The sequence below is a fragment of the Bison bison genome, unplaced genomic scaffold (assembly GCF_000754665.1).
Source record: "Bison bison bison isolate TAMUID 2011002044 unplaced genomic scaffold, Bison_UMD1.0 scf7180017864289, whole genome shotgun sequence".
NCBI classification, from domain to species: Eukaryota; Metazoa; Chordata; class Mammalia; order Artiodactyla; family Bovidae; genus Bison; species Bison bison.
Window position 1 is genome coordinate 4,507,108 of NW_011494861.1, and position 27,794 is coordinate 4,534,901.

At 47.6% G+C, this 27,794-nt stretch overlaps 1 protein-coding gene across 1 annotated transcript; it reads left to right on the forward strand.

Moving 5' to 3' along the window:
• On the forward strand, positions 1 to 27,290 carry LOC104995873 (solute carrier family 2, facilitated glucose transporter member 5). The gene is made up of 12 exons (XM_010849931.1): positions 1 to 143; positions 8,415 to 8,513; positions 9,153 to 9,313; positions 16,288 to 16,412; positions 20,819 to 20,971; positions 24,094 to 24,219; positions 24,333 to 24,520; positions 24,637 to 24,747; positions 25,377 to 25,478; positions 25,765 to 25,840; positions 26,306 to 26,433; positions 26,525 to 27,290. The coding sequence occupies exons 1-12, from the start codon at positions 111 to 113 to the stop codon at positions 26,726 to 26,728; spliced, it is 1,506 nt and encodes a 501-aa protein (XP_010848233.1). The 5' UTR covers positions 1 to 110; the 3' UTR covers positions 26,729 to 27,290.
• Positions 27,291 to 27,794: the final 504 nt, after the last annotated feature.

Below are 27,794 nucleotides of genomic sequence, written 5' to 3' on the forward strand. Positions count from 1 at the left end.
TGTTACCTGGCTCGGCCAAAGTACATCCAGAATGTCTTCTCTCGCCATTCAGTGCATTTGGTATTTTGGCTGAAAGGAAACAAGCAGAACTCTGCACTTCCAGAGCAAAGATGGAGCCGCAGGATCCAGTCAAGAGGGAAGGGGTAAGTGTACTGTCAGGGAGGCAGTGAGGAGCAGCCCCGTCAGGACCTGTTCAGCATTGCTGGGGGATGCTCTTCAAAGTCGTGTGCACGGGGGGCCACCCCCTCAGAGTTCACCCGCAGCTGGACTTTACAGGAACTAGAGAGAGGAGAGATTTAGAGACTTTTAGGTTTAAAGGTTCTTTGGGACGCATTCTTCTGGAACAGCTTTTCAAAGTAGTTAGAACAGAATTGATGGGACTCAAAGGGATTGATTTATCACAACTTCCTTAAGAACTTTAGATGAAGGGCTTCTGAAATCAGCAACAATATCCTTACCCATGGCCCCTGAGAGATTTTTTTGATTTTATTTGATTTTGGCTTCTGGACATTTTCTTTAACCTTTTCAGCAGGTAAATCCAGCTAAGCCAGTATGCAAAGAAGATAGAAAGGATGTTGCAGGATTTGAATGTAACTCAGCTCGGTAGCAGAGATTTCCTACCTTTTAGATAATGAGACTCCTTTTTTTTTAGAGACAAAAGATTTTTCTGGACTTCTTTCGAAGTGTGCTGCTGTATAATTGCTGTTGTTATTTTTGATTGTCTCTTGCTGTACTTTTGATTATCTTTTGATTGAGGAAAATGCATAGGGACAGAAAGGTAACATAAAAGTACTGACACTTTTAAGAAGTTTGCATTTTATTCACTGCAACAGCATCTGCTTATATTGATGGGAGTAGATACGTATCTGTGCAAAGTACTATTTATTCATAGATATGAGACCCTTGCCATGGTCAAGTTGGACACATGTTCTGGAGTTAATAGATTAAAGTGGGTTTGGAAGGCAGAAATGCCTGGGATTCATTTCTGCTCCAGCCTATTCTAGCTGTGGGAACTTGGGCAAGTTATTTAACTACTCTGTGCCTCCGTTTTTTCATCTATAAAATGGGAATGATAGCCTTGCCATTCACAGAGGGCTGCTGGAATAACTAAATGAGATAATGCATGTAAATTACCTAGCACAGAGTAGATCCGCCATACATATTATTCTTTAAATTAATTTATTTTTGGCTGTACTGGGTCTTCGTTGCTGCACACAGACCCTCTCTAGTTGCAGTGAGCAGGGGCTACTCTTCGTTGAGGTGCACAGGCTTCTCCTTGAAGCGGCTTCTCTTGTGAAGCACGGGTTCTAGGCACACAGGCTTCAGGAACTGTGGTGCGTGGGCTTAGTAGTTGCATCACATAGGCTTAGCTGCTCCTCAGCATGGGGGATCTTCCCGGATCAGGGATCGAATCTGTGTCCTCTGCATTGACAGGCCGTTTCCCACCCACTGTCCCACCAGGGAGGTCCCCATATTATTATTTTTTGATCATCCTTTAGAGCAGGGCGCTACTGACATTCGGAGCTGTGGGGCCAGGGAGGGGGATGGTGGTGGCTGGCCTGGCTGTTGTAGGTTGTTTGGCATCATCTCTGGTGTCTGCTCACCAGATGCCAGTCTCACCCTCGCCCATGAGATTTCCTGCTTTGGAATCAGTGTGTCACGCCACAGGGCTTGTCTTGTGGACCTCATGGTAATAAGACCGTGCTAGGTCAAATGTTATCTCCTCTATTTTACAGAGAAGAGACTGTGAGATAACAAGAGCTTGGAGATTAGGGGATCAGGGGAAGCCCTGGTCCTTTCTGTGCCGCCTCTTCAGAGAGTAATGCGCCGCCCAACTGTGTCCCCAAGTGCGGCTGCAAAATAACAGAAATGCCCCACGTGGTGGTCCCTGAAAATGAACGATGCATTTTGAAAGGACGTGATTAAACGGTTACATACAAAACATAATCATAGTCACTTGCTTCTGCGATCCCCCCCAGGAGGGAGGCCTCCTCCAGGGATCCATCCCAGGGAATGCATGCTGCCCCCCTTCCAGGCTCCTGAGGGCAGACCTAGTCCTTTGGTAAATACGTGCTGGGGGACATCAAAACAGAACTAAGCCAGTGGTGGCTGTGAAAAAGAACCTGCAAGTCACACAGCAAAGCTGAAGGGGGCATTTAGGAGCTGAGGAGAAGTGGGGACGGTGAGTGAGGCCATAGAGTCTGGGCGACCACCGGGGTGGGGGTGGGGCCGCTGCTCAGGCTGGTGGGAAGGGCCCAGCTCTCTTTCCCTCTGGTGGCTGTGTGTGTGACCGCAACCTCACCGGCCTTTGGGTTCCTCATCTGTAAAGAGAAAAGACACAAATTTGGTGTGCCCGAAGACTTCCCACGGGGAAAAAAAGATTCTTGGGCTGAAAGACAAAATAAAATGGATTATAAAAAGAAAATGCCAGAATGCTTTGGAAGATGAAAGCAGAGGTTTTTTTGTGGCATGCCGCCACCAACTAGTTGAGTGTCATTGAGCAAGTAACTTCCCTCTGATTTGCATCGTTAATAATTAATATTGATAACAAACCTCTGATGTAATGTGTAACGCTTGTAGTGTGTACCACAAGTCAGCTGTGAGTCTGAGCGTTTCACATGTATGAACTCATTTATTCCCCACATCCATCCTGTGAGGAAAGCAGTATCATCATCCCCATTTTACAGATGAAGGACAGAGAAGTTTAGGAGCTGGCCCAAGGCCACACAGCCAGCAGCAAGAAAGGCAGCTGCGGACTCCCACAGAGACAGGGCACTTCCAGTTTGTCTATCTTTCCTCTCCTCAGCACTCAGACCTCAAGGAACGTTTGTGAGACTTTGGATTCATTCCATAGTGTGATAAAGTGACTTACTGTGTTAATAATTCATAGGAACTCTTATTTTCCCAGGATATTTTTGTTCTGACTGGAGATGCATGACAGGCAAAAGTCTTAGGCTGAGAGTGTCTCTCTGACGGTAGAAAAGAAATTTGAGCCAAATTCCTGAGAGATGGTTTGGGTGGGGCCTTCTTCCCAGAGACCTGGAATCACACCCTGTCAGAAATGTTCTCACCGTCTTGAAAAACAGGAAGCCAGCTTACTGTGGGCACGAGGGAAGTGACCCCTAGCTTTTCTCCAAACCACAAATCACAGCTCTCCCTGGTCTCGGACAACAGCTCCGTCTCGCGTCTCGAGGCCGCGGAGCCACTTGTCATTTTTTTTTTGGCTGTGCTGGGTCTTCATGGCTGTGTGGAGCTTTTCTCTAGTTGCAGCGAGTGAGGCTGTTCTTTGCTGCAATGCACAGGCTTCTCTTTGTAGGGGCTTCTCGTTGCCGAGCACAGTCTCTAGGGCACACGGGCTTCAGTAGCAGCTCCCAGGCTCTAGAGCACAGGCTCAATAGTTGCAGTGCATGGGCGTAGTTGCTCCGTAGCACGTGGGATATTCCTGACCAAGGATCGAACCCGTGTCTCCTGTACTGGCAGGCAGATTCTTTACCTCTGAGCCACCAAGGAAGCCCCTCTTGTCATTTTTAACAAGCTTGTGGGAGACCTGCACATCCTGTCTGGCCCCTTCCTCTCTTTCTCATGCCCTAATCCAACCCTGTACCAAATTCTTCCTTTTGTCCTCCTCACAAGTATTAAAAAAAAGAAGAAGAGAAGAGAGACAAAAAGGAAAGCTTAAATCTGAATTTCTTTTACACCCCTCTTTTATATAGTGTAATAACTTTATTGGGAATATAACTCCCAGACCATTTCACCCCTTTAAACTTATACAATTCAATATACATTCACAGAATTGAATAACTATCACCATAATCAATTAAAACTTTTTTAAATATATTTTTTTAAATTTATTTTTGGCTGCACTGGGTTTCTGTTGCTGTGCATAGGCTTTCTCTAGGTGTAGTGAGCCAGAACTGCTCTAGTTGCGAGACACAGGGCTTCTCACTGTGGTGGTTTTTCTTGTTGCAGAGCATGAGCTCTAGGGCACGCAGGCTTCAGCAGCTGTGGCACATGGGTTCAGTTGCCCTGCAGCATGTGAAATCTTCCCGGACCAGGGATCGAACCTGTGTCCCCTGCATTGACAGGCAGACTCTTAACCACTGGACAACCAGGGAAGTCCACCACAATCAATTTTACAAGATTTTCATCACCTTTAAAAGAAACTCTGTACCTATGGACAGTCACTCTGCATTTCCCCCATCTCCTCCTCTTCTCCCCCAACCCTGGGCAGTCACCAATTGATCTCTGTCTCCATGGATCTGTCTATTCCGGACATTTCACACAGATGGAACCAGGTGATCTGTGACTGGCTTCTTTCACGTAGCCCGTTTTCAAGGTCTGTTCACTTTGTAGGCCGTAACAGGGCTCCATTCTTTTTCATGGCCATGTAATATTTCACTGAATGACTATTCCACGTTTTGCTTATCAGTTCATCAGTTCATGAACATTTGGGTTGTTTCCACTTTTGAGTATGGTAAAAATGCTGCTATGAACATTTGTGATCAAGTTTGTGTAAACTCAAGTTTATGTTTTCATTCTCTTGGGTATAAACCTAGGAGTGGATTTGCTGGGTCATATACTTACTCTACATTTAACTTTTTGAAGAACTGTTGGACTGTTTTCCAAAGTGGCTGCACCATTTTGCATTCCCCCAGCAATGTGAGAGGGTTCACAACGTCCTTATCAACACGTATTATGTTTTTTTGGCTTTAATCATCCTAATGAGTGAGCAGTAGCATCAAACTGTGGGTTTGATTTTCATTTTTCTGACAGAATACCAGTTCCTTTAATTTTGCTCCCTAAAATAATCCTCAAAGCTGGCACCTCTTGCCCCTGCCTTAGTCACTCCGCTACCCAAGCCCCCACCCTCTCTCAGTCACTTTCCTGACTTCCCTTTTTAACCACTTTTGTGGATTTTCTTCATAAAACTTGCTACAGTTCTAGTTTAATTATTAAGTACTTTAAAAAAAAGTCTTCCCCATTGGACCACAGTCTTCTTGGGGGCAGGCATTTTGCTCAACAGACTGTAGGGTGGTATCTGGCTCATAGGTGGCTGTCAGTAAATATTTGTTTAATGCATTGTCCATGAAAAATTAACCAACAGTCAATCTAAGAAAGACATGGAAATTTTTATTCATGCCAGCTTGAGGATTATAACCTGGGAAACAGCCTTTCAGAGAGCTCTGGGGACTCTTCTTCCTGTTAGAAGTCAAAGCACAGTTATGTAATTTCTGAGAACAGAGGGTTATATACATCAAAGTAACGTATTGATGGTTTACATAGTCTAGAAAAGCAAGTAAAGAGCTATTGTGACCTCTTGTAGGATTGAAGAAGGAATGTTGTCTCCTAAGGTTTTATCTTGCTGGGGCCGGGAGGAAATTGCTTTTTTTTATTATTTATTTATCTATTTAGGAGTAGGCATTCCTGTGTTTTCTAAGGGGACCTAGTTAATGTGTAACACAGATGCACAATGCACCCTAAAGGGGAGGAGATAATGATCCAAGCAGCGAAGAAGATTTTGCCTTAAATTTTTCTTTTCCTGCCTTAAGAATAATTCTGTTTCATCCAAAGGAAGGAGTTTGGACCAGCAAGGTTAGTGAAGACTTACCAAAATGTCCTTGCATTTTCCACAAAGGGTGAACTCTGATTCCCAAGGGTCCCTAGAATGTGCCTGTGGCTTGAATTCAAGGAAGAAGCCAGGGACTAGAAGTTGAATCATGTGCTCTGGGCTTAAAGAATTGACAGCCTGAGATCCTTCTGATGAGTTTTGCTAGGATCCTGTAAAAGCAGTCAAGGAGCTGTCTAGTCATGTGCCTGGCAAGATCCTCCCAGTTTAGGGTATGAGCTCAGGGCATCACTCAGCTCCCTGGCTGAGCTTTGCTAAGGACTTTAAATCCTAGGACTCATCAAAGCAGAATGCCGGAGTTGCCCCTGCAGAATGAATGAAACTGGGTGCATTTATAGTTTATCACTTACTGAGAAGAGAATTGGAAGAGGAGACATTTTAATTAACATTTTTTCTTCCTTCATTTCTTCCTTCCTTCCTTCCCTCCCTTCCATCAAATCAAGCAATAGGACAGCTATGAAGTGAAGTGAAATTCACTCAGTTGTGTCCAACTCTTTGTGACCCCATGGACTATACAGTCCGTGGAATTCTCCAGGCCAGAATACTGGAGTGGGTAGCCTTTCCCTTCTCCAGGGGATCTTCCCAACCTAGGGATCGAACCCAGGTCTCCCACATTGCAGGTGGATTCTTTACCAGCTGAGCCACCAGGGAAGCCCAAGAATACTGGAGTGGGTAGCCTATCCCTTCTCCAGCTACAGGGGAGGGATCTTTGCTTTGTTCTCTACTATCTCCCTATTACATAGGACCAGAATGCCTGACGCACAGTGGGTGCTCAATCTGTTGAATGAATGAATGAATGAGTGAATGATTACCCAGAGCACTTCAGGAGATGAGCTCCCTATTACATAGGACCAGAATGCCTGACGCACAGTGGGTGCTCAATCTGTTGAATGAATGAATGAGTGAATGATTACCCGGAGCACTTCAGGAGATGAGCTCAGTTGGCCCTATGCTACCTACTGGGTGAGGTTTTGGGGGTGGTGGTGGGTGTGCCTACCTGTGTACCCCCGTCTTTAGAAAACACCACGCAGCAACTGCCCTGGAACCCTTCTTCCCTCCTGGGCCCCATTGCCTGCTCCCTGACTTCCATCACCCACTGCCTCTACTGGCCCCAGGGAGTGGTGGGGCCTGAGCCTACTGCTCCTTTTCGGTGGCTCTTCTCATCCTCACCAGAAACTTCCTGTGAACAAAGTGTTTGTTAATTCATTTGGTGGAGGGAGGGTTCGGCTCTTAACCAGGGCCTTTGCGGGTCCTACACTTGCTCTGTGGGGTAGGGGAGGGGTGTCACTAGCTCGCACGTCCCCTTCCGGGCACAAGGCAAGGCCTTGTTTCTCAGCCTGTCCTATTCCTACTTGCCTCTCTCAAAACGTCCTCCTTAGATCAGCAGGGATGTTGTTCAGGGAGATGTGAGGACCACAGCTCGGCACAGGAGGTACTGGGTCCCATGTGCCAGGGACCTCAGTAGGAACACAGGATGAAGTGCCTCAACAGTGGGTTCTGAGAGCCATACCCAGACTCACCCCCAGTCAGTGGATTCACCTTCAGGACTAGACGCTTCCATAAAATTAATCCTCGCAATAACTCCAAGGGTTGTCATTATCCTAATGCTAAAGGTGAGGAAATTGAAGATCAAAGAAATTAAGCCAGAAAGTGGCAATGAACAAATTCAAACTGAGATCCATAGGGTCTAACAGCAAAGCTCCTTCCACTTAATGAGTGTTCAAAGTTTCCCAAGGGAGAAAGGGGATATCACGGAATGTGTGTGTTTAAAGAGTCCCCCGAAATCTATATTTAAATTTTTTTCACTGTGCCTTCTGCTTCTTACAGCAAAGTCTAGAGGTTAAAGGAAATGAATCAGTGACCCTAAATAATTAAAAATTTTCACATTTCTTCTCTTTGATTTTTAAGGGAGTTTGTGTCCGAGGCAACCCTTTGGACTACAGCCCACCAGGCGCCTCTGTCCTTGGGATTTTTCAGACAAGAATACTGGAGTGGGTTGTCATTTCCTCCTCCAGGGGATCTTCCTGAGCCAAGGATCAAAACCACATCTCTTGCATCTCCTGCATTGCAGCGAATTCTTAACTTGCTGAGCCATCAGGGAAGCCCCGGTGGCATAGTGGTAAAGAAACCACCTGCCAATCCAGGAGACATAAGAGATGTGGGTTCAGTCCCGGAGTCAGGAAGATCTCCTAGAAGAGGAAATGGCAACCCCTTCCAGTATTTTTGCTTGGAGAATCTCATGGACAGAGGAGCCTGACAGGCTACAGTCCTTGGGATGGCAAAGAGTTGGACACGACTGAGCGACTAAACACACAAGTGCTGTTGGAGGCAGTGCTTGAGTGCATTTGCTGCAGTAGGCCAAGGCAGCTCCACAGCAGAAATGTCATAGAAGCACTCAGACATTGGATGGAGTGCTGGAACAGGTGACCCTTTAGTTCTGTTCTGACCCAGTGATTCTCAACCAGGGGCAAGTCCCCACCCACTCTGGGGACATCTAGCTATGTCTGGAGACATTTAGGTTGCCACACATGGGGGGAGGGCTGTCCCTACCGTGCACATAGGACAGCCCAGGACAACACAGGATTGTCCAAGCCTAAGCGCTACTGTTAAAGAAACCTGTGCCACACAGGTGAGTGGAGGGTAGGTTTCCAGACACAGAGTGGTTGAAAGACCGTGGGTCTTCAGGTCCCATTACATCCATCTTTCTACAAGACTCTGAGTAAATCCTGAGTTCCATGGAAGCCCGGGGATGCTTCCTGACCTGAAGCTGTGATCTCGTCTCCCGCAGAGGCTGACACCCGTGATTGTTCTGGCGACACTGATAGCTGCCTTTGGGTCGTCCTTCCAGTATGGGTACAACGTGGCTGCTATTAACTCCCCTTCAGAGGTAGGTCGCTGTGGTGGGCAAGGCACAGCCCCCCAGGGAACAGGGAGGTGGGTTTGGAGCAGCTGGTGTCTGGGTGGCTGCTAGGGTGGACCACATACGTGTTGGGGGCACACGGTGGGGCCTCGAGTGAAGAGAGGGGTCACACCCAGGAGACAACAGCACAGACTCAAGGAACCTGCAGGCACAGGGCCGTGGGGCTGCACCAGGTCCCCGGGCCTCAGATTCTTGTGGAGAGCCAGGCCTGGCTGGACACAAGGCGGGCTGGCCTCAGGGGGTGGTCGCGGGGGAGGTTTGAGAGGGCTCTAATCTTCTACAGACAGGTAATCCACGGCAGGGTCTGGATGGGGAAGGGATCATCTGACATTGATTCTGTGATTGGAAGGGTGGAGTCATTCCTTTCTGGGGTTAGAAACATCCTGAGTGGTTTGCCTATCAGAGGCCTTGCAGCCCCCTACATCCTGCCCCTGGCCTGTGGGTACCCCCTGCTAATTGCTTTTAATCCTCAGTCCCTCTCCTGCACTTCATCATGTTGATGTCCACATGCCCAGCTCATCCCATCGGGTGGCCCAACAGCTTCCATTCTTCTTTCTGCAAACCAGCTCGAATGACTCTGGTGTTCTGCTTTGCTCTGCTCTCCAGTTCATGAAAGACTTCTACAACTATACCTACTATGACAGAGTCGGTGAATACATGAACGAGTTCTACTTGACCTTGCTGTGGTCAGTTACCGTGTCCATGTTTCCCTTCGGAGGCTTCCTCGGCTCTCTCATGGTTGGCCCCTTGGTAAATAACTTAGGCAGGTAAGAGACAGTGAAACTCATAGACTCCATCAGAGTTTAAAATCCAGACCAAAAAAAAAAAAAAGTCTCACAGACAAATAAACTTATGTTTTCCAGTAGGGAAGGATCCGGGCAAGGGATAGTTAGGGAGTCTGGGATGGATATGTACACACTGCTGTATTTAAAAGGGACGCATGGTGTAGCACAGCGAGCTTTGCTCTGCCGCATAGCATGGCAGCCTGGATAGGCGGGGACTTTGGTAGAGAATGGATACATGGATATGTATGGCTCAGTCTCTTTGCTGTCCACCTGAAACTGTCATGACATTGTTAATTGGCTATACTCCAATATAAAAGAAAAAGTTTCAGAAAAAGAAAAAAAAAATTTTTAAAGCCAAGCTTAAAGCAGAAATCATTATTGTAAAACTAGGTAATGACCACTGTGATGACTTTTGTTTCTTAATGGAGTTAAGAAGAAGACCAGACCTTGACCAAGTGTCTGGGGACTTAGGCAATGAAGGTCTCAAGGGTGGAGGTGGGTGGGGGTGACGGTTCTCAGGCTCTGGGGTGGGCTTGGACAGAACACAGAGTGCTTCAGAGATCAGGATTCACTCCCACTCTTGCCCTCTCTTGTCTTAAAATCTTACCACAACTTCTTTCTGACCTTTGGAAGAGTCAAGGGTAGGACAGCATGGCCAAGACATGGGGCACAGTGTAGACTGTAGCCTAATGCTCCTAAACTCTGCCTCCTAAGTGAAGGTAAGCTAACCTGCTCTGTTCTTTTATACTGGGGCCCAGTAATATGCAAAATGTAGCCCAAGTTAAATTCCTGCAAAACTCTGAAATGGCTAAGATCAGTGTCGAGCCCTTCCGGGTGAAACCATGATCCCAGGGCGACCTTCATTGTGAGGGTCATGAACGCCAAGAGCAGAGCTTAAATCTTGCCTCTAACTCTAGACACATGAGAGGTTCTGTATTTGATTCTCCCACTCCCCGGGTAAAAATCCACAGGCATGAGATAGCAGCCTTGTTATGAGCAACATTTAAGAGTTCCTCCCCTCCAACCTCCTCCCTCTGAGGATGGGCACACAGAGGCAGGTTGAGGTCAGGGCTCCGTTCTCAGCCACAGATCTAGTGAGCTCAAGACTCAAGGCCCGACTTTACAACTTGATTCCTTCCCTAGTCTTTTTCAAAAAGAATCTAAGGACTTCCCTGGTGGCTCAGAGGTAAAGACTCTGCCTGCCAACTCAGGAGACACAGGCTCAACCCCTGATCTGAGAAGATCCCATAGGCTGAGGAACAACTAAGCCCATGTGACACAGCTATTGAGCCTGTGCTCCCCCAACAGAAGAAGCCTCTGCAATGAGAAGCCACAAGCGGGGAGTAGTCCCCTCGCTGCAACTAGAGAAAAAGGCTTGCAGCAATGAAGACTCAGCACAGCCAAAAATAAACAAATAAGTCAAATTATTTATATATATATATATATGTAAAACACACACACACAAAAATAGAATCTGAGAATAGACACATACAAGCTGTGAATCGGAATCTAAGATCCTGAAGTCTTTCGGACAGTCTGGTGTTGGATGCACAGTTCTCCTTGCAGACCACCAGGGGGCAGGACATCAATCAGGTCACAGGTCTGCAGGGTGCTTCTCGAGTGAAGGACTAGCCGTCTGGTCTGCAGATGGAGCTGACAGTTACAAGTCCAACTGAAGAAGTGATAAATACTGTTCAGTTGTTTGTGGTTTTCTTAAAGATTTGTCAGCATTCCTTAAATGTCAGTAGCAAGCTAACAATTTATTGATTTGTTCGTCTGTGCCAGGCTCTATCCCAAGTGCTTTTAGGGGATATTCAGTTCACTTCAGTTCAGTCGCTCAGTCGTATCCGACTCTGCAATCCCATGGGCTGCTGCATGCCAGGCTTCCCTGTCCATAACCAACCCCGAGACTTTACTCAAACTCATGTCCATAGAGTCGGTGATGCCGTCCAATCATCTCATCTTCTGTCTTCCCCTTCTCCTGCCTTCCCAGCAACAAGGTCTTTTCCAGTGAGTCAGTTCTTCACATCAGTTGGTCAAAGTATTGGAGCTTCAGCTTCAGCATCAGTCCTTCCAATAAATATTCAGGACTGATTTCCTTTAGGATTGACTGGTTTGATCTCCTTGCAGTCCAAGGGACTCTCAAAGAGTCTTCTCCAAACACCACAGTTCAAGACTATCAGTTCTTTGGCTTAGGGGATATTAATTCCACCAATTCTTACAAAAGCCCCTTCCTCTTTTCACACTTGGGAAAAACAGGCAAAGAGGGGTGCTGTAACTTAGCCAGAATTACACAGCTGGGAGGAAATTGCATCTCTAAGCATGTGCAAGTAATGTCCACACTGGACTCTGTTATTTCAGCCACAGATATCTTCTCAATCTGTTGCTTTATTTTTAATTGTATATATAGTATTTTTAAAGCTTACTTTTGTTATGTGTTTAATGAATTAATGTATTCATTTTGCCTGTTCTGGGTCTTAGTTGCAGCTTGGGGGATCTTCAGACTCCGTTGTGGCATGCAGGATCTTTATTTTTTTTATTTTTTTTATTTTTAAACTTTACAATATTGTATTGGTTCCGCCATAATGCAGGATCTTTAGTTGCAGCATATGGGATCTAGTTCCCTGACTAGGGATCGAACCTGGGCCCCTAAATTGGGAGCTTGGAGCCTTAGCCACTGGACCACCAGGGAAGTCCCCATATAGTAAAAATTCAAAATCTTTAAATGTTCAAGTGGTCACATTTAACTAATTCATGATTTTTGCTTTTTGTGTCTTAAATAGTCTTTCTTACCAGATGTCTAGGAGGGCATGGCAACTCCCATGGACAGAGGAGCCTGGTGGGCTACCGTCCATTGGGTTGGAAAGGGTTGGACACACTGAAGCAACTTAGCACCCATGCACACACCAGATGTCATTCGGATGGTCTTCTATAATTTAAAAAATAATTTTACAACTTTGTCTTCCCCATATAGATCTGGAATTTTGATTTGTATTTGATGGGTGAGTGGTGAGGGAAAGCCAGTTTTATTTTTTTCATGTAAAAAAATAAATCGAAATCCCTGAAAAAGGATTCTACTTGGAATTACTTTGGATTTATTTAATTGGAGGAAAACTGACATCCTTACACTACTGAATCTTCTCTTTCACAAGCAGTCTATGGCTCATTTATTTACCCCAGAAGTTACTCCAGTTGCTTGTCTGAGGTTTCATGTCTTCTGTTCTGGAAAGTTTTCAGCCATCATTTCTGTGAATATTTTTTCTCCTCCATTTTCTATATTCTTTCTTTGGGAAACTCCTCAGTGTCTTTGTTGTTGTTGTTGCCTTTTTGACTTCTTTAAAAAATTATTTAAAAAAAGTTATGGTGGGAATTCTCGGTGGTTCAGTGGTTAGGACTGGGTGTTTTCACTGCTGGGGTCTGGGTTTGATCCTTGGTCAGGAAACTAAGATCTTGCAGGAAAAAAAAAAAGTGGTAAAATGTATGTATAACATTTTAATCAAATTTTAATTGTGTAGGTATCAGCATTAAGTGCATTCACATTGTTATGTAACCATGACCACCGTCCATCGCTATAACTTCTCATCTTGCAAAAATGGACACTGTGTACCCATTAAACAATAACTCCCCTTTCTCCTCTTCCCCTGAGTCACCAATGGACTTTGTATCTCTGTGCATTTGACTACTCTAGGGACCTCATATGAATGGAATCATGTAAGATTTGTCTTTGTGTGACTGGGTCATCTCACTTTAGCTTAATGCCCTCAAAGTACAATATTATTGTAGCACATGTTGGGATTTCTTTCATTTTAAGGCTGAATAATACTCTGATGTATGAACATACCACATTCAGTTTATTCTTTCATTCATTGATGGATGTCTGGGTTGCTTCCCCTCTCTGGCTGCTGTGACTAATGATATTATGAAAGCGAAAGTGTTAGTCGCTCAGTCATGTCCAACCCTTTGTGACCCCATGGACTGTAGCCTGCCAGACTCCTCTGTCTGTGGAATTCTCCAGACAAGAATACTGGAGTGGATAGCCATTCCCTTCTGCAGGGTATCTTCCCAACCCATGGATCGAAGCATGGGTCTCCTGCATTGCAGTTGAATTCTTTACTGTTTGAGCCTCCAGGGAAGCCCAATGATATTATAATCCGCCCTACCTTAATCTGTCGTACTTCCCTCCTCTTCCTCCTGCTCCTTCTTCTTTCTCTCTTTCTTGCTTTCTATGTAACTTCCCCAGATTTGCCTTTCTATTCATTAATTCTCTCCTCTGCTGAAGTTGTCTTCTGCGTTTTTGTTTCAATGACTATATTTTTCATTTCTATAATTTTTATTCATTTGTTTTTAAAATCTATCTCTTTTTTGCTATTATTTTGGATAGTTTTGTTTTAAATACTTTCTTGTTCTTTGTATACTATGCTTTGACTCATTTTTTTTAATTAATTTATGTTTAATGGAAGGATAATTGCTTTACAGAATCTTGTTTTTTGTCAAACCTCAGCATGAATCAGCCATAGGTGTATATGTATGCCCTATGACACAACTTATTTAATACATATTTTGTAACTTTCTATCTAATCCTGTTGTCTGAAGCTGTACTGTCTGTGTGTGATGTGGTGGATCGTTTTGTGTATCCGGTAACTGTACTGCTTCTTCCTGGGGGGTAATGGGAGTGGTGGCTAGGGGAGTCCCAGGAGCCTGATGTGAGGGGACACCCAAGACAAGCTTTCACTTTGCCGTTGGCTCTCCAGGGCCCAAGTCCATGTCTAGTCTTGACTTAAATGGGAATGCTTTGTAAGTTTCACTAAGTTGGGTTTTTTTCTTATAGGTTTTTAAGGAATGGGCTTCCCTCATAGCTCATTTGGTAAAGAATCAGCCTGCAATGCAGGAGACCCCAGTTCGATTCGGGGTTGGGAAGATCTGCTGGAGAAGGGATAGGCTACCCACTCCAAAATTCTGGCCTGGAGATTCCATGGACTGTAAAGTCCATGGGGCCGAAAAGAGTCAGACACAAGAGAGCAACTTTCACTCACTCACTCACTCTTTTAAGGGATACCCTTTATTAGCGCACATAAGTTCCTTCATTTTTATGTAGGTGAAAGTGTTAATCACTCAGTTGTGTCCAACTCTTTAAGATCCCATGGACTGTAGCCTACCAGGCTTTTCTGTCCATGGAATTCTCCAGGCAAGAATACTGGAGTGGGGTGCCATTGCCTTCCGCCCCCAGGGATCAAATCCAGGTCTCCTGCATTACAGGCAGATTCTTTACCATCTGAACCATCAGGGAACCCCAGCCCTTATTTTTATGCAAGGCTTTTAAAAAAATCATAATGGGTATCAAATTTTGTTGACTTCTTTTACTACTTCACTTGATAATCCTATATTTTCCCTAGTATACTGTTTAATATGGTGTTTTTAACCTTGAAAAGGGAAAATGAAAGTCGCTCTGTCGTGTCTGACTCTTTGCGACCCCATGGACTATACAGTCCATGGAATTCTCCAGGCCAGAATACTGGAGTGGGTAGCCATTCCCTTCTCCAGGGGATCTTCCCAACCCAGGGATCAAACCCAGGCCTCCTGCATTGCAGGCAGATTCTTTACCAGCTGAGCCACAAGGGAAAATACTCCTTTTATTTACTTATTTTTGGTCACACTGGGTCTTTGTTGGTTTTGCCTAGGCTTTCTCTAGTTGCAGTGAGCAGGCACTGTTCTTCATTGTGGTGCGAGGGTTTCTCATTGCGGTGGTTTCTCTGTTGCAGAGCATGGGGTCTGGGCACTTGGGCTTCGGTAGCTGCAGCATGCAGGCTCAGCAGTTGTGGCACATGGGCTTAGTTGCGCCTTAGCATTGGAGTGTGTCTGGACCAAGGATCAAGTCCCCTGCACTGGCAGGCAGGCTCTTATCCATTGCACCAAGGAAGTCCTGAAAGATTCTTAACTGTACTGTTGAATTCGATCAGCTAATAATTCACTTAGGATTTTCACATCTATGTTGATAAGTGAGGTTGGCCTAAACTTTTCCTCTAAGGTCCTTATCCGGTTTGGATTTCAAGATTACACTAAAAGCACAGTAGTTTATGGTTTCAAACCCCTTTGTTGTTGTTCAGTCACCCAGTTGTGTCCGACTCTTTGTGACCCCATGGACTGCAGCACACCAGGCCTCCCTGTCCCTTACCATCTCCCAGAGTTTGCCCAAGTTCATGTTCATTGCATCAGTGATGCTGTCCAACCATCTCATCCTCTGAGGCCCTCTTTTCCTTCTGCCCTCAATCTTTAGCAGCATCAGCGACTTTTGCAATGAGTCAGCTATTTGCATCAGATGACAAAGATACTGGACCTTCAGCTTCAGCATCAGTCCTTCCAACAAGTATTTGGGGTTGATTTCTCTTAAGATTGACTGGTTTGCTCTCCTTGCTGTCCAAGGGGCTTTCAGGAATCTTCTCCAGCACAACAGTTTGAAGGCATCAATTCTTTGGTGTTCTGCCTTCTTTACGGTCCAGCTCTCACAACCAAACATGACTGCTGAGAACACCACAGCCTTGGCTATATGGACCTTTGTCAGCAGAGTAACGTCTGTTTTTCAACACACTGTCTAGGTTTGTCATAGCTTTCCTGCCGAGAAGCAATCGTCTTCCAATTTCATGGCTGCAGTCACCATCTGCAGTGATTTTAGAGCCCAAGAAGAGGAAACTTGTCAGTACTTCCACCTTTTCCCCTTTACTGTATTGTAATATTCAAGTCTTTGCCTGTGTGCCCCATTGATGTCCTCCCCCTGGGAGTCATTTACATTTCCTCCCACTGAGAATCAGGCCATCCACTTGACCTGCATCTGTCTTAGGTCAACAACAAAGCGTGTAACACAACAGCAACTGCTGTAATGGAGTAGAGGCCCAGCAAACACTTGTCAAAGGAGTGAGCGAAAACTTAAACCAAACTAACTGGTATTTTGTCCTCTGCAGAAAAGGAACCTTGCTGTTCAACAACATCTTCTCCATCGTGCCTGCACTCTTAATGGGATTCAGTGAGCTCGCCAAGTCATTTGAGATGATAATTGTGGCCAGGGTTTTGGTGGGAATATGTGCAGGTAAACCTTTCTGTGACTTGGGATAGTCAAGGGGAGGGAGAACAGATCTCTGGGACCTGAACCTATCTGGGGTCTCCAAAGCATGTAGGTTCAAGCTATTGCTACACCTCTGCTGTGGCTAGACACATAAGCCCCTGTGTTATTGGGATGTGTGTTACACGCAGGAAAGGTAAGGACTGTCTTTTGAAACTTTGTTTCAATTCTTTACATATATGTGAGAACCAAGTTGGACGTAACATGTATTTCCATATTGTGCACTATGGGTTATGGTCAAAAAACTTGAGAAACAATCTAATGTAGAATCCCTCTATCAGAAAAGAGTTGATGACTGTAAATGCTTCAAAGTCATTCTGCCCAGGCCAGGCTGCCCTGGTTATAGGAAAGTCCCTCATCCATGATGCCTCAGACTGAAGACACATGGTGTAGGCTGTGCCATGGCCTCCCTTCACATTGGCATCTTCTGTAGGCAGAAGGGGCAGGGTCATCAAAGAGAGAGAGGTGCCCACTCTCAGAGCCATACATTGCAGAGTGGGAACCCAAGGGTGGTGGTTGTTGTTCAGTCGCTAAGTCATGTCCAACTCTTTGCGACCCCATGGACTGCAGCACTCCAGGCTTCCCTGTCCATCACCAACTCTGGGAGCTTGCTCAAACTCATGTCCATTGAGTCAGTGATACCATCCAATCATCTCATCCTGTATCCCCCACCTTCTCCTGCCCTCAATCTTTCCCAGCATCATGGTCTTTTCCAGTGAGTTGGCTCTTCACATCAGGTGGCCCAAGTATTGGAGCTTCAGTTTCAGTCCTTCCAATGAATATTCAGGGTTGATTTCCTTTTCTCATCCCCTTGCTGTCCAAAGGACTCTCAACAGGTGGGCACCCCTGGAAATGCTGCACTCTGGGCACTCACCGCTGCCCTCTCCCCACAACCCCAGGTTCTGGCATCATCAAGTGACTCATTCTCCTTCCAAACACGGGGATTGGGATGAAGGGATAAATTGCCCGGACATTAGCAAACCCCTTCCCTGGAGTTTACTGACAGTAGAGGAGATGAGGAAGAGCCTAGTATTGAAGAAAGTGGCAAGGGATTGCAGACCTGGGAGAATAAAGAGGAAAACAAGGTTCCCAAAAAGAGAACAAGTCACCTCAAAGAGGGGATAATGGGTCCCCTGGCAAACTGCCCTCATTCTGGCTATGCCTGAGAGTGCCTGGACATTTATCTGCGATCTGGGCAGGAGCAGCAAGACACCCAGCCCTGCTCCTGTGGGTTTTTCCTGCAGCCGGGCTCAGCTTTATGAAACACAGACGATTCCTAGAAGTCGTTGGCAGCGGGTAGGTGCTGTTAACATTACTATTGACAGCCAACAATTCAGAGTTGATTAAAAAACAAAAAATTAGGCTCTACAAATCACAGTTTGATATTTCAACCTTTGCTTTTATTTTTGGCTGCCACTGCATGACATATGAGAGCTAGTTTCCCAAACCAGCGATTGAACCCTGGCCCTTGGTGGTGAAAGCCCAGAGTCCTAGCCACTGGACCTCCAGGGAATTCCCAACCAACCTTTGCTTTTAAATGAGTATGACTTCAAGTTGGCAGTTCTGAAACTTTTTGGCCTCAGCATCTCTCTACACTCATAAAATTATTGAGGGTTCTAAGGAGTTTTTTCTCACATGTGTTATTTTGATCAATATTTACCACATTAGAAATTGCAACTAAGAATTTAAATTAATTCATTTTAAAATAGCAATAATTAAGGCCATTACATGTCTTTATGAAAATAATTCTATTTTCTAAGGCCAAAAAAATTTAGTGGTATTGCTTTACATTTTTACAAATCTCTTCAATGTCTGGCTAAATAGAAGATAGCCAGTCTCTCAGACCTACTTCTGTGTTCTCTTGGTGTGATGTCAGCAGGTGTGTGATTGCTGAAAAACTTATCAGAGAAGGAGAGTGAAAAGGACATATAATATCTTAGGATGGTTCTGAAGATAGTTTTGATCTCACAGAACCCCAGGTGTCAGGAACTCCCTGTGTCCTTAGGTCATACTTGGAGAACTCTAGTGGAAGCCTAATCCATTTGCCATTCATTTCTTCACATTTTTCCTGAAAAGTCCAGAAAGGGTGTCATCAAACTCTGTGGTACTTTGACACCCCTAAAAATGAAGTAAGTGGCCACTCTGACCAAGGGGTACAGGGTTAGTGCAGCTCAGAATCCCAGATGCTCAGTTAGCTGGTTTGCTGTTAGTCAAGGTCTTTGGTAAAAACACTGCAGACTTTCACTAGTGGAATTTAAACTTTAAAAGTCACTTCTCTATCAACATTCGGGGAACCCGATCTCTTCACAGCCTCCAGTGTTTGTCTCTCCAGTGTTGCTCTTAATTAAGTTCCGAAGCACTTGGCCTTGAGATGCAGTCACTAGGGCCTGAATGATGAGTGGGCATTTCCAGGGCCTCACTTCCTCCACAGCCCTTTGGGCACTGGGCCTGCAGAGTCCCTCCCCACCCACCCACAAGACATCTAAGAGCTGCTCTAAAGACTGTCCCTCTTTGCTCTGAAAATCAGAAAGAATTGGTATTAATTAATGAAAGATGATGTCCTTTTAAAATACTGAGCAGAGATATCCTTGGGCAGAATGCAAAGCTTGAAAACTTGGCCATCAGTGTCCTATCTCAGGGCTATCAGACACCCTCTTGTCACCAGCAGCTCCAGCCTCCCCTCACCCCACATGGTTTCCCTTGGTCTCCCTGTGGTCAGAGCCTCCCTCCCAGACCCCAGGTCTTGCTGAGCATCAGCTTGCCTCTGGCTCTGTGTGCGGTACTTGGAACAGTGACAACCCATCAAGGAGATCAAACCAGTCAATCCTAAGGGAAATCAACCTTGAATTATCATTGGAAGGACTGATGCTCAAGCTGAAGCTCCAGTACTTTGGCCACCTGATGTGAAGAGCTGACTCTTTGGAAAAGACCCAGGTGCTGGGAAAGATTGAGGGCAGGAGGAGAAGAGGGCAACAGAGGATGAGATGGTTGGATGGCATCACCAACTCAATGGACATGAGCTTGAGTAGACTCTGGGAGATAGTGAAGGACCAGGAAGCCTGGAGTGCTGCAGGAGTCAGACATGAATTAGTGACTGAACAACAACAACCCATCTGATCTTCCCAGATCCTCAACCTCTCACTGGGCTTCTCTGAGAATTAAATGAGATAATACATGTGAAAATACTCTGGAGTCTATAGAATTAAATTCCACCTATTCATAAGGGGATCAGACTGTAGTAAGACAGGAAAACTGGCAAGTTCAAATACTGAGGGTTCAAAAACAGTTCAGACCTTACACAAATCCCAGAATACAGTTGGTATTGGGTATTAGTCACTCTCGGGTCCAACTCTTTGCACCCTCATGGACTGTGTAGCCCACCAGGTTCCTCCGTCCATGGGATATTCCAGGCAAGAATACTGGAGTGAGTTGCCATTGCCTTCTCCAGGGGATCTTCCCCACCCAGGGATCAAACTCGGGTCTTCTGCATTGCAGGCAGATTCTTTACGTTGAACCACCAAGAAAGCCAAAATAAATATTGAAGTTTTTTTTTTTTTTTAATGCTTGATGGAGTATTATGCTCAAGTCATGTCTGACTCTTTGCGACCCCATGGAGTGGTTTGCTATTCCCTTCTCCAGGGGATCTTCCCAACCCAGGGATCAAACCTAGGTCTCCTGCATTGACAGGAAGATTCTTTACCACCATCACCCCTTATTGAAAAATAAAGCTTGTGCTTCAGTGTCTATGCATCAGCTTATTGTATAAATAAGAAAGCAAAGCTGGCGGGCAGGCCTTTTATTAACAGGTTTTCCCCCGCAAGGAGCAAGAGAGGAGTGTCCAGAACACACGTGGGCTTTTCCTCTCTGAAACCACAGCAGTAGGGAGGGAATTCCTGAGGTCCTGCTGGCCTGTATCCCCAGGTGACACCAGTCTGGAAGCAACAACACTGAACTTTTTCTATCAGGCCATTTTTTCTTAATGTCTAAAGGACTAAGAATTGCAAAAGGTGATGTTTGCTTACTTTTGTAGTTTTGAGAAAGTTTCAGCCCAGCTAATATGATTGCTAAGGGCTTCCCAGTGGCACAGCGGTAAAGAATCCACCTGCAATGTAAGAGACGTGGGTTTGATCCCCGGGTGGGGAAGGTCCCCTGGAGGAGGAAATGGCAACCCACTCCAGTATTGTTGAAAATCCCACGGACAGAGATGCTTGGCCGGCTACAGTCCATGGGGTTGCAAAGAGTCGGACGTGACTTAGTGACTGAGCACAACAACGATGTGATTGCTAAGGAAAATAAATGTATTTGAAGACACAGCTTGTCCTTGCCAGACTACCGTTTCCAGATTGTGTCTTTACTTCCACCCCCTCTCCCAGGTCTGTCTTCCAATGTCGTCCCCATGTACTTAGGGGAGCTGGCCCCTAAGAACTGGAGGGGGGCCCTGGGGGTGGTGCCCCAGCTCTTCATCACCATCGGAATCCTTGTGGCCCAGATCTTTGGTCTTCGGAGTCTCCTGGCAAACGAAGAAGGTGAGTTCGGGATGCCTCCAGACCATTAGCCCGCTCCTATGAGCTGGTCTTTTCTGCAGAGCCCTGACCCCACAGTGCGGAGGTGGTGGTTGTGCTGAGCAGGCCTGAACAAGTTGGTGGGGACACACAGACCGGTGTTCTCTGGTCCCTCTTTGGACACGTAGGAGGGGGCTTCGAGGGAGCAGGATAAACTGCTGTCTGAGTGGCTGCTAGACCCGGAGCTAGGTAATGAAGGCAGCCAGGGGGCCAGACTCTATGTTTAAGGCTTCCAGCACCCCTGCACTGGGGCCTCCCAGCAGCTCAGCTGCCCAGGGACTTGTGGTCATCCCACTGCAGACCAGGAAAGAGGGTCACAAGACCCAGCCCCCGTGGAGGTGGTGGTGAGTCTCAGGGCCAGCATCCACCCCAGACCTGGACTCCAGAGCCACACCCCCCGCCCCACGAGCCTGGCGCCTGGCACGTAGTAGGTGCACAGTAGCTCATGACTGTCACTGTGTTTGCATGGCTTCCCCTTTCTTTGTCTTAGGTCTCAAAACTCTGAAGGGAAATCACCACTAATAAAGCACCAGTCAAAACATATAAAGTATTCGTCATGGGCCAGACACAAAGCCTTTTATATTAATTCATTTAATCTTCCAGACAACCTATGAGCATGTACTGTTACTGTACCCATTTTACAGCTGTAGACCCTGAGGCCGGGAGAGGTCGTTAGGACACAAATGCAGGCAGTGCAGGCCTGGGCCGGAGTTTTAAGTACCCTCTCTCCCACCTTACAATCACCCTTGTAAGGATCTGGGACCAGGAGTGAAGCAGCTAGGTTCCTGTCTCCCGGTGATGGCACATAACCAGCCAGCAGGACCCAGAAAACCCCTGGCACCTTTCAAGTACTCTGTGGTATGTGGGGAAAGAGCCGTAGGTCCACCCAGGGAGAGGGGCTCAGAGAGGGCCTGGGCTGGGAGAAGCAGGACCAGCATTCCAGTGTGAGCAGAGAGGCCAAGAGTGTGAAGCTCTTTGTGTGACCAGGGAGCTGCAGACATCCTGCTGACCTAGCACTTTGTCCCTCCATCCTTCACGGTGACTGTTCAGCCACTGGCACCTCCCCTAGGCAGAGGTGGAGGGCAGAGCCTGGCCTGACTCATCTTAGAATCTCCAGCACAATTCATGGCACATAATAGGTGCTCAGTGAAGAAGGAAGGAAGGAGGGAAGGCCAGAAGAGAAGAGTGTCAGAGTTTATGGAAGCGAGGGGCATAGGAGGTGAGCAGCCATAGCACAAAGGCTGCAAAGAAGTCCGGGGCAGGTCAAGAACCAAGTGTCTGGATGTGGCAGGGACACTGAGACCTTGTGAGAAGACTTTCACATAGTGGGTGGGAGGGGGGCCAGAGGGCAGACAGCAGCAGCCCGAATGGCAGGCACTTCCACGCTTGCTGTAGTCTATGCAAGGGTGATGGAAGCGGAACTCAGATCAGCTAGGCCCTGGATTCGGAGCCAAGAGGTGGGAGGAGCTTGGGAGGATGGTGATTCAGGTTTCAACGTGCCTGAGTTCCTATCTCAGCTTTTCTCCCAAATAACTGACCTCGGGGTGAGGGAGCTACACCCTCCATGCCTCAGTGTCGGCAGGTGTAAAATGGGGTTGACTCTGGTACCTGCCTCCTGACGTCGCTGTGACAGGGAGTGGGCTACAGGTGAAAAGCCATCAGAATAGTGCCTGGCACACAGATGTCCAAGGTTACACTTTCTGCAAATCCTAGGAGAAGAGGGAGTGAGTCAGGCATTCACAGCTCCTAGAAGGAGCCTGAACCACTCGTTCACTTACTTGAAATAGTTTTATTTATATATTTTTGGCTGTGCTGGGTCTTCATTGCAGCCCGGGCTTTTCTCTAGTTGCAGTGAGCAGAGATTCCTCTCTTGTTGCGATGTGCTGGCTTCTCATTGCGGTGGCTTCTCTTGTTGCGGAGCACGGGCTATAGGGTGCGTGGGCTTCGGTAGTTGCAGCTCCTGGGCTCTAGAGCACAGGCTCAGCAGTTGTGACCCACGGGCTTAGTTGCTGCACAGCATGTGGAATCCTCCCACCCAGGGAGGAAACCCGTGTCTTCTGCATTGTCAGGCAGACTCTCCACCACTAAGCCACCAGGGAAGCCCTGAAAGTGAAGTCGCTCAGTCATGTCTGACTCTTTGCAACCCCATGGACTGTAGCCCACCAGGCTCCTCAGTCCATGGAATTTTCCAGGCAAGAATACTGGAGTGGGTTGCCGTTTCCTTCTCCAGGGGATCTTCCTGACCCAGGGATCGAACCCGTGTCTCCCGCATTGCAGGCAGACGCTTTACCATCTTGAGCCACCAGGGATGCCCTATTTAACCATTTTTATTGTGAGAGATAACATATACGTGGATCCAGAACTACAGTGGAACCACATGGTGTGGAACCACGCTGCACCAAACACTGTGTTGGTGTGACAGGCTCCTGTCCTGACCTGCTTCATTTTCAGCACCGTATAAAATTCCACCTGATGAGTGAACCATCGTTTATGGATGATGGTTTGCCTTGTTTCTGGGTTTCCCTTCTATAATCAGTGCTGCTTGGCCCATTCTCCTTCCACCCCAGGCACACTCCTGAACACGACTGCTGGGTTAGAGCCTGTGTGGTGTCCAGCATCACTAGCTCCTTTTAGACCATCTCCTAAAGATGCCACATGTCCACACAGCATGTGGAGACTTCCCATCTGCCCACATTCTCACCAGCACTTGGTATCATCTGAATTTTTCACTTTGTTCAGCTGGTAGGTGTGCTCTGTGCTCATTTGCTCAGGTCGTGTCTGACTCTTTGCAGCTCCAGGGTAGGTGGGCAGTAGTTATTCATCATTATCCATTCTCTAAGTGTTTAGAGTGCCCACTTGTCATTAGGTACCAAGGGTTGGCAGACACAGGGATGAAAAAGACAAAGATCTTGTCCCCATCCCCACCCCCTCTGCCCCCTGTGTTCCAGACCCAAAGATAACCAATCAGGATAAAAGGCCAGAGCGGCCAATAGGGCTCCACCTGGCTGGAGGCAGAGGCAAGCTGGAGCCAAGGCTGAGTCTGGGGCACTGGGATCAGCTCTCTGGTCACACTGGTTTCCTTGCAGGCTGGCCCATCCTCCTTGGATTGACTGGGATCCCCGCTGTGCTGCAGCTCCTCTTCCTGCCCTTCTTCCCTGAGAGTCCCAGGTACCTGCTGATTCAGAAGAAAGATGAAGCAGCTGCCAAAAGCGGTGAGGCTTTCCCTTGAGACGAGGAGAAGGGACTGAGATTCTGGCATCTTTTCAGGAGTGGGGGGGGTGCACCGTGGTCCAGCCCGCAACTCGCCCTCTGCTCGCTCCCCCAGCTCTGAGGAGGCTGCGTGGCTGGCATGATGTGGATGCGGAGATAGAGGAGATCCTGGAGGAGGACAGGGCTGAGAAGGCTGTGGGCTTCATCTCCGTGCTGAAGCTGTTCAAGATGAGGTCCCTGCGGTGGCAGGTCATCTCCATCATCGTCCTCATGGCAGGCCAGCAGCTCTCTGGAGTGAATGCGGTAGGGAGCAGGTGTTGGGGGTGGGCGTGGAGCTCGGCCTGGACAACGGCGGGTGCAGGGACACCCCGAGAGGTCCAGGTGGTGGCCTGGCAGGCCTCACCTTGGTTTCCTTCTAGATCTACTACTACGCAGACCAGATTTACCTGAGCGCTGGAGTGAATGAGGACGATGTCCAATATGTGACGGCGGGCACAGGTGCTGTCAACGTGCTGATAACTGTCTGCGCCGTGAGTATCCCGGGAGCCAAGTCCCCGTCTGACACCAGGGATGGAGGGCACCTTGGAGGGGCAGGTGGTCTCAGCCCAGGAAGGAGCCGAGATCTAGGTGGCAGTGTGCCTCTTGGTCCCTTCATCTCTAACTTCTGGGCTATCCTCAGATGACAGCCTGTCTCTCCTGATGGGCAGCCTATGACTCCCAAAGATGGAGACCCCACCCACTACTCTGGAAGCTACCACCATGAGAGATGGCTCTTCTCCAATCTTATACATTGGGGGTCACTACCTGTGCCAGGGCCGCTGTGTGATAAACAGGGCCCCTGGACTGGCCATTCAAGGACACACACACACACATACATACACGAGAAGGTGGGTGCACAACCCACCCAGCTCTCATTGTGCTGTGCTCACTCACTCAGTCATGTCTGGCTCTTCGTGACCCCATGGACTGTAGCCCACCAGGCTCTTCTGTCCATGGGATTCTCCAGGCAAGAATATTGGAGTGTGGCTGCCCCTTTAGAAAGGTGTTGTGTGGAACATGGAAGTGGGGCTGCCCAGGAAGGCGGGTCCGGGCAGGGATGTGGCGGGGGGTGGGGCACGGCCTGCTGAGCCTCCCACTTTTCCTCGCCCTTTCCCTCCAGATTTTCGTGGTGGAACTAATGGGGAGGAGATTCCTGCTCCTCCTGGGCTTCTCTGTCTGTTTCACCGCCTGCTGCGTGCTGACGGGTGCCTTGGCTCTGCAGGTGAGGAAGGCGGAGCCTGGGGTGCAGCCATCCACCTGGGCCCTCCTGTGCATGCTTATCATCATGATGAGTCAGCTGCTTGGGTCAGCCCTCCACCTGCCCCAGCAACCCACTGTTCATTTACAGTGGATATTCCAGGGGTATGCAGGTGGTGCTGCCTGTTGAAAAAGGCCCTCCTTCCCAACTCAGGCAGAGCAACTAGCCCTCTGGGAGACAAGAGTCCTGATGGTCCCAACCCAGATTGTCTCTGCTTTGGGTGTGATTCAACTCTGTTTCCTTTCCACAGGACGTGATATCCTGGATGCCCTACGTCAGCATCGCCTGTGTCATCTCCTACGTCATAGGGCATGCCCTTGGGCCCAGTATGTACCCCAGAGCTGATTCAGTGGTTTCACTGCCCCTCTTCTGTACCACCAGCCTAGAAACTTCTGGTCTGAGCTTCTTAGAGAGGCTCCAGGGAGGGCTAGATTTGGCCCTGAATGGCTTCTGTGCTACGCTCTTGTGGCTGAGGTGTTTGGGCAGAGCATGACAAGAAGGAGGACGGTAAAGCAGCCTGTGTAGGCTGGACACAGTGCCCATGTGGTGGGCAGAGATCTTTATAGATGGTCATGGACCCCTTTTGGGGACATCACAGGATGTCACCTGTTGTACCTGACTTTTGGTAGATGCCTTCTCACGCTGCTTCTCCACACAATCAGGAGGTCCTGGAGACATACTTGCTCTGCCTTGAGCCCGATGCCTCTGGAACCTTACATGGGCAGGGCTCCAGGACCTGTGGTGGGCTTGCTTGGCCAACGGAGAAGTCAGCTATCCCTGTTCCTCCCCAGGTCCCATCCCCGCACTGCTCGTCACCGAGATCTTCCTGCAGTCCTCCCGGCCAGCTGCCTACATGGTGGCGGGTACTGTTCACTGGCTCTCCAACTTCACTGTGGGCTTGGTCTTCCCATTCATCCAAGTAAGTGTGACCCAGGGCCCCAGAGGCACAAGATACTCAAGCAGTAAATTGAGAACCTTTTCAAAAATGTGGACCCTCTCCCCTCCCACAGGTGGGCCTCGGAGCTTACAGCTTCGTCATTTTTGCTGTGATATGTCTTCTCACCACCGTCTACGTCTTCCTGATCATCCCTGAAACCAAGTCCAAGACCTTCATAGAAATCAATCGGATCTTCATCAAGATGAACAAAGTGCCAGGGGTGCACCCAGAAAAGGAGGAGCTAAAGGAGTTTCCACCGTCAACTGCAAGGCAGTAACTTGAGAGGAGGAGCCCATCAATAGGATCTGTGTAGAACTTCTCTCCTATGCTATGAATCCAGAATAAGGACAAGTTCGGTGTGGAATGCAGGCACTGCTGGGACTGTCCAAAGGGCTTCTGTGCAGTTCTTAAAGCCAGGCTGTCTCTTCCCGGATTGACCTACCACCAACCCTGAAGCATGGTGGGCAGCTGTCCCTCAACCGTGCTGGTTCAGCCATTGTGTGGCTCCTGGTAAGACCAGCGCCTATCACAAAAATCATTACCATGATGTCAAGACAGAAGGAATCAAATGTGGCCAAAGAAGCTATCTCTCCTCCAATCCCATTGTCTTCTGGGAGCCACAGGCATGTGTTCAGAGTGGAATCCCTCCTCTCGTCAGATCCATCTCCAGAAACACTACTCTTGGAAAGTGTGATGTCATAAATAATGTCTAGGAATCTGGGAAGCAGGTCCCCATGGAGACTTTAACCAAGTCAGAGATTACTGATCCCAAATTATATTATTACAGGACCATGGCATTGCTTCTGTATACTCAATAAAACAAATATAATCACTTTTCACCAAGATGTTCTGTGTTTCTGTGAGCAGGTAGAAGGTGGGGGCATTCCATGCTCCTCCATGTAGCTTGGTTGCACTGGAATGTCAGCCTTTGAGGGCAGGGGTTTGACCAGTTTTGTTTATCCTGGAATCCCCACTGTCTTGAAGAGCCTGGCATGGAAAAGGCCCTTGAACAATACTTGCTGAAAGAAGGGGAGAAGTGAGAGATGAGGTGGTTACAAAGTTGTGATTTTTAAAATTTAAGATTGAGGAAACCTCTGCATGTCTTCAGGTGCATAGCGAGCACTGAGGGGTCCTGAAGATGAGATGAGAAGAGTGAAGGGAGAAGGAGGGAGTGCCCCCAAACACACAGCAGAGCTGAAGGCTTTTCTTAGAGGTGTGCATGTGTGAAGAGGGTGTATACAAAAAGGTGGATAAATCCAAGGCATGGGAAAGGAAAGTGGAGGGACCACCTACTGAAAGGCCTCTGTCAGGATGTGAAATCTCCCGGGAGTTGGGAGGTAGAG

Coding starts and splice junctions, on each gene's coding strand:
- LOC104995873 (XM_010849931.1), top strand. CDS start 111: ATGGAGCCGCAGGATCCAGTCAAGAGGGAAGGG. Junction 16,413..20,818: donor TTTGGTGGGAATATGTGCAG/GTAAACCTTTCT, acceptor CCCCTCTCCCAG/GTCTGTCTTCCAATGTCGTC. Junction 26,434..26,524: donor TGGTCTTCCCATTCATCCAA/GTAAGTGTGACC, acceptor CCCCTCCCACAG/GTGGGCCTCGGAGCTTACAG.